This window comes from Gracilinanus agilis, chromosome 1 (genome assembly GCF_016433145.1).
Source record: "Gracilinanus agilis isolate LMUSP501 chromosome 1, AgileGrace, whole genome shotgun sequence".
NCBI classification, from domain to species: Eukaryota; Metazoa; Chordata; class Mammalia; order Didelphimorphia; family Didelphidae; genus Gracilinanus; species Gracilinanus agilis.
The window spans coordinates 265,366,904-265,376,502 of record NC_058130.1 but is presented as its reverse complement, the minus strand read 5'-3'; the positions used below and the strand labels follow the sequence as shown (position 1 = coordinate 265,376,502).

Sequence of the window (9,599 nt, the reverse complement as noted above, 5' to 3'; positions counted from 1 at the left end):
TTTAGTCCAACCCCTAATTTTACAGATGAGGAAAGTAGAACCCAGAGAAGTTGCCCAAGACCCCACAAGTAGCAAGGGTAAGGGCAAAGATTTGAACAAAGTCCTCTAGTTCTAGCTCTTTTATACTACACCAGGGAGACATCTTGCCCAAGACTCTCTTACACAGCATAAATGAGAAAGGGCAAAAGGTGTTGAAGAAAGAGGCATCCATTTTTAAAAGACTAATGACCTCTGCCATTCAAACAAGGTTTATTGGTCACTCAAGGCCAATGCAAGTCACCCCTCAAAAACACATATATATTGCATGAAAAAGAAAAATCAGCTACTATAGAGTAGGTTTGGTTCAAATTTCAGAATCAATAACTGTGAAATCTAAGAGCACTTTCATTCCTGTCAGCATTTGAATAGCTGCCAGCTGTTGTTTGTGTGTTCATCTGTGTATGTGTTAACAAATTCCAAGATTCTTTATTCTCCTAACATGACAGAAAGCAAGACAAAGCCATCTTATTTTATTTTGTTTTTAACCACCTTTCCATTCAAATGTTTCTTGGTTCAGGATTTGGCTTTGGAGGTTCATTTTTTTTACCTTTCTGTTCCAATGTACAAATCAAGTTATCTTGTTATTCATTCAGGTCAGGGAGTGCTGGACATTGGGCTATTTGTAAGGTTTGAGAACAGAAGAGGAAAAGAGGTGGGTCAGCGTCCACTTTGACTACTTTGTTGATGTTTCTGGACACAAGCCAGATACTCCTGGACATCATCTGGAGACCCGAGAATGAGAGGGACTCGTTGGTGGATGGTTTCTGGCTTCACTTCCAATACTGGCTGGGTGCCTGTGGTCGCCATGCCCCCTGCCTGTTCAATGATGAAGGCCATTGGGTTACACTCATAAAGGAGCCGGAGCTGAAAGGAAACATCCACATGACTGAGCTTGGCAAAAGGGCTCTGAAATCCCAATCTTCTTTTCCTTTTTATAAAAATGTAAATGTCATTTTTCTTATTTTTAATTTTATTTTCCCCAATTACATGTAAAAACAGTTTCCAACATTTTTCAAAGAATACTGAGTCTAGAATTCTCTCCTTCCCTGCGTTCTCCCATCTCTCTCCTTAACCCCGTTGAGATGGTAAGCAATCTCATGTAGATTCTATATATTTGATCGTGCAATATTTTTTTTATATTAATCCTTTTGTAGAAGGAAATTTGAACAAAAAACTTAAGAGAGAAAGTGGAAAAAGTTTGCTTTGATTTAGATTCAGGCATTTTTTATCATAAATCCTTTGGAATTTTTAAAGTCCCAATCTTTGTTTTAAAAAAACATTGTAGAATTAGTTGGTCCTACCCCTTTTGTCTCTTTACCATTTTTATGAGAACTACCTGAAACTGGCACTGATATCAATTGTCTTTAGATTCCCCACTAGGCCAGAGGACTGGGGATGGCATCAAGAAGACCCAAGTTCAAAACTGATCTCACACGAATTAGCTGCGTGACCTTGGACAAATCACTTAATCTTTATTTGCTTCAATTCCCTTGTCTGTAAAAATGGGGATAATAATAGCATACACTCTCTGGATTGTGAAAATTAAGTGAGATAATTGTCAAAGTGCTTAGCATAGTGCCTAGAACTTAGTAAGTGCTACATAAATGTTTGCTGTAATTATTATTAAAAATAGGATAAAGGACAGAGGAAGACAGGGATGCCTGCCCCAAAGTAGCTCATTCTAAGGAGTTTTATTTGTATCCTTCCCCATTCATTTCCTTTTATTTTTTAAACCTTTACCTTCCATCTTAGAATCAATACTAAATATCCATTCCAAAGCACAAGAATGGAAAGAGCTAGGCAATTGGGGTTAAATGACTTGTCACAAAGCTAGGATGTCTCTGAGACCAGATTTGTATCTAGGACCTCTCATCTCCAGGCTTAGCTCTCTATCTTTCGGGGCCATTCATTTTTATGTCTGAACACAAGAAATTTTGGGGCTTAGAAAACAAACCAGAAATGCCCAGAGCTAGATAGTCCTTGATGGCTCATTCAAAGAGAAATCATGATTTTTTAATCATGAGTGCAGTTTAGTAATTAGACATTAGGTTGGAAGTCACAATAATTCTCTAATCCTAAGAAAAGAATTTTAGACAAACTCTGCCACTGGTGAAAAGGAAATGAAGGTTACAAGAAATGCACTTAAACAGGACAGCTGGGTAGCTCACTGATTGAGAGTCAGGCCTAGAGACGGGAGGTCCTGGGTTCAAATTTGGCCTCAGACACTTCCCCAGCTGTGTGACCCTGGGCGAGTCACTTGACCCCCACTGCCCACCCTTACCACTCTTCTGCCTTGGAGCCAATACACAGAAGTTAAGGGTTTAAAAAAACAAAAACAAACAAACAAAAAAAAAATACACTTAAAGCCTGTGGGCATTGTTTAGCTGGCTAGCTGGTCTATACTACAAACAGCATCAAGTTTGCAGTTGATGAATTGCATTTTGGAAAAGAAATACCTATTATATCCAAGGCTCAGAGAACTAAGAGATTCTCCTTATAGGTAAAAAATAGTTCTGAAGGTTTTTTTCACAATCCACTGACTAGATGTGTGAAGTTCTTGTCTTTTTTTTTTTTAATTTATAGCTTAAGACTGGATTTTTTTTTTAAACCTTTACCTTCTGTCTTGCAGTCAATACTGTGTATTGGCAGAAGAACTGTAAGAGCTGGGCAATGGGAGTTAAGTGACTTGCTCACAATCACACAGCTAGGAAGTGTCTGAGGACAGATTTGAACCCAGAACCATGTCTCTAGGCCTGGCTCTCAATCCACTGAGCCACCTAGCTGCCCCCTTAAGATTGGATTTTGAACAAAAAGAGAGAACTGAGAGAATGTTATTCCTCTTTAAAAAAAAAAAAAAAAAAAAAAAAGATGTTGCACCTCAGCTAAGGACTCCAGTTTAAGCCAGAAACTGGAAAGCATGAGAAGCTCTGCAAATTTGTACCCAGTAGATTACCTGGGAAGAAACAATAGGTATCCACGGAACTAACCAAGCACTATCTAGCATATAACCCCGAGAAAAGCACCAGCCAGAAATTATACACTGGTCAAAGATTGAATGCCATGACAGAATGATAGGGAGTCACTCATGAGAAACACTACAACAATGTTGGGGAGGAGTGGGTTGTTCATACGTATGTCCCAGCACACATGCCTTCTTTATGTGTACTTTTCCAGGTGTGTTTATTAGGTAGGTATGAATTTGTAGGTGATAGTGTCCCAGCTTTATAGAGGAAATATTCTATTACAACTTCCTTATAGTAGGCTATTTTGCTAAAACACATTTACTTTAGACTCATTGAATCCTCTAGCTGAATAGCCAAGAATATTGGTAGAAGCTAGTGAGATATAATTTTGAGCAGATTCAGCCGCTTAGAGTACCTTGAAACTGAAGGAGCTTGTGTAGGGGATCCATGATTAAGGTGGATGGTACCTCCAAGTGCTAAGGCAGCTAGGTGGCTCAGAGGAGAGAGCCTGGACCTGGAGTCAGGAAACCCTAGTTCAAATGCAGCCTCAGACACTCACTAGCTTTGCAGCCCCTCATAAGTTACTTAACTCTTGCTTTAATCTACTAGAAAAGAAAAAGGCAAACCACTTTAGTATCTTTGCCAAGAAAATCCCACAGACAGTATTGATGGGATATATATGGTCCATGGGATCACAAAAGAGTCAGACATGACTGAAGTGAACACCTTCAAGAGCTTCCCAGAAAAATGGTCAGTGTGTTCAGGTAAGACTTAATTTTCTTTTCTCTTCTTTCCTTTTCTTTTTTTAAACCCTTACTTTCTGCCTTGGAGTCCTTTACTCAATCCATTGTGCCATCCAGTTGCCTCTCCATTCTATTCTCCTTCCCCATACCTTCAGACTATTTAATAATAATAATTTATATTCATTGATGTAAGAACATATAAGTTTTTTATTACATAAATAGACATATAATATGACAAGTATATAGGAATAGTTTATATTTATTATATAATACTTTATTATTATTATTATTTTTTAGACCCTTGTACTTCGGTGTATTGTCTCATAGGTGGAAGAGTGGTAAGGGTGGGCAATGGGGGTCAAGTGACTTGCCCAGGGTCACACAGCTGGGAAGTGGCTGAGGCCAGGTTTGAACCTAGGACCTCCTGTCTCTAGGCCTGACTCTCACTCCACTGAGCTACCCAGCTGCCCCCAATACTTTATTATTTTTAAAGCACTTTTATATTCATTATTTCAATAGATCCTCACTATAAACCTGTGAGGGGAGGTAGCCCGAGTATTGCTATTCACGTTCTACAGATGAGGAAACTGAGGGTCAGAGAGCTTGTGATCTACCTAAGCTAGTACAAAAAGTTAGTACACATGACAGAACTGAGATTTGGAATCAGGCCTTCTGATTCCAAGTGTTATTTCTATTGTACCACAATTCAAATAAATCAGTGATCTGAATTGGCATGAAGTAAAGTAAATAACACCATGGGATGAGCATAAAAGTAGTCATGGTGTCTTACTCTCCTTTGGAGGAGCTTCAATTCTAAAGGCATGAATATAATAGAATATTATTGTCCCATAAGAAATGACAAATGCAATGAATATAGCAAGGCATGGAAAGATCAGGAGGAACTGATGCAAAATGAGGCAAAGAGAGCCAAGAAAACAATATAAACAATGATTACAACAATGAAAATGGAAAGAACAACCGATCACATGGATCAAAAGTGAACATTAAATAAAGAACAAACACAGCTAGAAAGAAGACAGGTGCTATCCTCATCCTTAAACTCCTTTGCACAGGTGTAAAGACCACATTTGTACATGTTTTCAGATTTTTTTTGCTATATTGATCCAATTTGAAGATTTTTAAATCCTTCTTTTTGTCTAAAAAAATAATATTTGTTGTATGAGAGAATCTCTCTTGGGGGAGTAAGAGGAATACTGAAGAAAATAGTGATATAAAAAAACCAATGAAAGCTCATTTTCTCTATCTATTGTGCCACCTAGTTGCCTCATTTTTTAGTCAGTTTTTCTATTCTGCTGCCTATTTGTGATTTCCTTCTGCTATCCAGTAATCCCCAGAAAGTTTTTAGGTCATCAATCCTGTATTTTGTGTTATGATAATAATAATTAGCATTTATATAATATCTTTTGTGCAAAGAATTTAATATATTATTTCACTTGATCCTTAAAATAATCCTAGGTGGTAGAGGTACTATTATTATCACTGAGCCAAACAGAGGATAAATGACAGTTATCTCAGTAAGTGTCTGAGAGAGGATTTGAACTTAGGTCTTTCTAATTCCAGGTCTAGCTCTCTATCTAGTGTGCCAGTCTTTTAGAGCTGCCTCACTTTTCACCTGAGTTTACTATTCTTTTTTTTTTTAAAACCCTTACCTTCTGCCTTAGAATCAATATTATGTATTGATTCCAAAGCAGAAGAGTGGTAATGGCCAGGCAATGGGACTTGCCCAGAGTCACATAGCTAGGGAGTGGAGATCAGATTTGAACCCAGGGCCTTCCATGTCTAGGCCTGGCTCTCTATTCACTAAGCTACCCAGTTGCCCCCCTTAATTTTCAATATATGTTATCTCTCTGCCCATAGGCAAATGTGTAAGAATATATAAGTTTCAGTGTAAATCTGGACAACGGAAGTGTATGTACATGTTTCGACGTATGCATGTGCAAAAAGAGAGAGAAAAAAAGGAGAGAGGTAAGAAAAAAGCTTAGCAAAGTTAGAGGGAAGGAAATATCATTTCTGATTGGCAGAGACCAAAGAAGGGAAAACTCATGTTTCATTCATGAAAACATTTGAACTGCATAGAAACAATTTGTTAAGCTACACGTGGGTTATTGAGGAAGGCATTCTAGGTATCAGATATCTCAGTCTTCTCTATTTTTTTCCTCCAGAATCTCAGAATTCACAATTGAGTTTTGACTATTTTTTATTTCCCTCTGATAGTTCCCTTGGTGGGATTACAAATTTACCAACAATTACCAAAAAAAAAAAAAAAAATAAGAGAAAGCTGAAGAGGATACAAAGACCCTGGACTTACCTTCCCTTTTGGACTCTTCTGGTTAGCTGGGTACATGAAGATCCCTCCATAGACTAGGGTACGGTGAACATCAGCTACCATGGATCCCACATATCTGGCCCCATAGGGAGCACTACCATCCTAAAAGGCACAGAAAGAAAGAGACAGTGCTGTTTCTAGGAGTAACTTACTGCTTGCCAAGACTTAATTGGGAAAACTCAGATCACAAACTCAATTGGAGTTGTTGAATTTTTTTCAGTTCTTCTTTGGACCCCATCTGAGGTTTTCTTGGCCAGGTTATTAGAGTAGTTTACCATTTCCTTCTTCAACTCATTTTACAGCTGAGAAACTGAGGCAAACAGAGTGAAGGGTCTTGCTAGTCTAAGGCAGGATTTGAATTCACAAAGATGAGTCTTCCTGCCATCCAGCTGCCTCTCCATTCTATTCTCCCTTCTTCCCCATACCTCCAGACTAATAATAATAATTTATATTCATTTTATAAGAATATGTAGTTTTTATTACATAAATAGACATATAATATGGCAAGTATATAAGAATAGTTTATATTCATTATATAATACTTTATTATTTTTAAAGCACTTTTCACTTGAGTTTACTTTACTTTTTTTTTTAAACTCTTACCTTCTGTCTTAGAATCAGTACTGTATATTGATTCCAGTGCAGAAGAGTGGTAAATTCAGACAATGGGGCTTAAGTGACTTGCCCAGAGTCACATAGCTAGGAGTGTCTGAGGCCTGATTTGAACCCAGGACCTTCCATGTCTAGGCCTGGCTCTCTATTCACTGAGTCACCTAGCTGCCCCCTCAAGCCAAGTTTTCTTTTCTGCTGCTCACTTGTAATTTCTTATCACTATCCATTACCTCCCAGAAAGTTTTTCAGGTCATTAATCCTGTGTTTTGTGTTTAGAAAAGGCTTGGAAATAATTGAAGTATCACAAGGTTGAATTCTCATTGAGGTTCGCAAATGCTTTGTCTTATCTCCTCGTAAGACATATACTCTGGACCCTTGATAAAGGACACAAGCATTCAGTAGCAACTTGTTGGTACAGAACTGCAAAGCTATGTCAAAGATGATTGGCAGCTGAGCCAGGAAGAACCCTGCCTTCATGGGCTATAAGTGCTCTAGAAAAGTTCTGTACAATACTCTTGAGCATTTCAATTGGCACTCTAACATATATTTCTTTGGACTTTCAGTGAGGAGGTAATCCTCCCTTCTCTCCTTCAGTGACTAAAGTGGTTATGAGAACGTAGCAAAGAGAACACGTGCTTGTCTTGGCTAGATATGTGCTGGAATCAGGTCAAACTGGTTAGAGAAAACTATTAAGTTTTTGGTTTGCACTTCAGAAATTGGCAAATATTACAAATTAGGGATTGATTTATTATTTTGTTAACTGTGTATAGACTTAAGAAATCCCAATTTTGTTGTTGTTCTTGTTTTTTAAGCCTTTACCTCTGTCTTAGTATTGAATCTAACACAGAAGAGTGGCAAGGGCTAGGCAATCATGATTAAGTGACTTGCCCAGGATCCTACACCTTGGAAGTGTGTGAGGTCAGATTTGAACCCAGGTCCTTGATTCAGGCCTGGTGCTCTATTCACTGTGCTACCTCCAAGTCCCAATGTTAATAAGAGCAGCTAAACTTAAAAGTGTCATAGATACTTTATACATACATTTACACATATACATTTTAGGTGGTGATTGTTTTTGTAGAGAACTGGTTATTAAACATTTACCAGGACATCCCTAATAACACTTTCCCTAATTGTTCTAAGGGGAAGATAAATAAATGGCTTACAGTTCCTAGCTTATCTCCTTCCAACCAAATGCTGATTACACAAAAGACCATCACAAATAAATAGTATACCTCTTTTACTGAAGTAAAAAATAAATAGAAATCAAGAGTTACACAGATTAGAATAGACTAAAAAATACTTGAGTAAATGAGAATAAGATAAGATCTCAGATCAACCAAGCAGAGAGAACAATCCTACTAAAATGGGTTGGGAAAGGTGATCCACTCTTAATAGTTTCTGGAGAACAGATGTTGGGAATCAAGATACATTGTGTAGGAACCAGCAGCTTCCTTGCAGGTCACCATTTCTGGAGACATCACCAGGTGCTTGCTAATCTTAATCACCTTTTTTGAAGTCATCTAAACTTTTGAAGTCACCTCTCCTTCACCTATTTTAACAGCCAATCAGGAATCATGGCTCCTTACATATTCACAGCATAGTCCACAACTGTCTGTCAGTGTGCAGACCAAATCAAGTAGGTGGAAGTATTTCATCTTGAATGCTCTCCCTCCTCACTTCCACTTCTTGAAATCTCTGATCTTCTTCAAGACTCAACTCAAGTATCATCTTCTGCAGATGGCCTTTTCTGGTCATCTCCAACTGCAGGGGCTTTCTCCACCAAGGTTACCTTTCACCTATGTTTTATGTATTTTCTTTAGTCCTATATATGTACAAGTTACCTGTTGCATTGGTTTTCAGCCTCCTTGAGGGCAGGGACTATTTTCTTTTTGTTGATGTATCTCCAGTGCTTAGCACAGTTCCTAGAACATGGCATGTGCCTAATAAAGATCTGTTGATTGATTATACAAAATAATTGATTGACTTTTTTCAGAGTCTGTGACATATGTTAAGTTTAAAGACTAGAAAAGGTTTTTCCCATCTTTGCCTTTTTTTGGTTAAAGACCTTATAATATAATAACAATATTTATAATAACACTTACTATGTACCAGACACTATGTCAAGTGCTTTATAATTATTATCTCATTTGAACTTTATAATACCCCTGGGAGATAAATGCTATTTTGCAGATAAGGAAATTGATGCAAACAGATTAAGTGATTTGCCCAAGGTCACAAAGCTAATAAGTATCTGAAGCTAGATTTGAATTCAGGTCTTTCTGACGTCAAGCCCAGCATGCTATCCACTGTGCCACCTAGCTGCCCCAATTAAATTGGTTAATTTTCCTTTCCATTTTAATACTTAAATTGTACCTTCTTTCATGTACTACAAGTTCTGTTTCTTTGCCTTCTGTCATGTCTAGGTCTTATTTCTTCTCCACCTATATTTTCCAGTTGCTTTTCTATGTTTCTCATGTGTATCCACCTCCCCAGACACTTCTTCTCAAAAAGTAGCCTTATCTACCTAACCTTAAAGATCACAGGGTTTGGAATATGGGAGATGGAAGAAACAATAGAAATCATTTTTTTTCTCATAGAAAAGCTACTAGGTTCAGTAATTTGGAGAAGGTCACATGCCTAATTAGAAATACTAGTAAGACTATAACTCAGATTTTCTTTCTATCTGTAGGTTGTTTGGTTTTTTGTTTTTTTTTGTTTTTTTTTTTTGAGGAGAAGGAAGAGGAGGAAAAGAGATAAAGTATGAAGGAAGGAAGGAAGGAAGAATGAGTGGAAGGAGGGAAGGAAGAGAGAGAAGGAAGAAGGGAGAGAAGGAAGGAAGGAAGAAGGGAGAGAAGGAAGGAAGGAAGAAGGGAGAGAAGGAAGGAAGGAAGGAAG

At 37.8% G+C, this 9,599-nt stretch overlaps 1 protein-coding gene across 1 annotated transcript in view; it reads right to left on the bottom strand.

Moving 5' to 3' along the window:
• Positions 1–239: 239 nt before the first annotated feature.
• Positions 240–9,599, bottom strand: part of LOC123235282 (fructose-1,6-bisphosphatase isozyme 2) — an 87,652-nt gene continuing 78,292 nt past the window's right edge. The window contains exons 6-7 of the mRNA XM_044661402.1: positions 6,075–6,194; positions 240–903 (exon numbers count right to left, since the gene is read on the bottom strand). Coding sequence (XP_044517337.1) covers positions 697–903; positions 6,075–6,194 — 327 coding nt within the window. The 3' untranslated portion in view covers positions 240–696. The remainder of the gene's footprint in view (positions 904–6,074; positions 6,195–9,599) is intronic.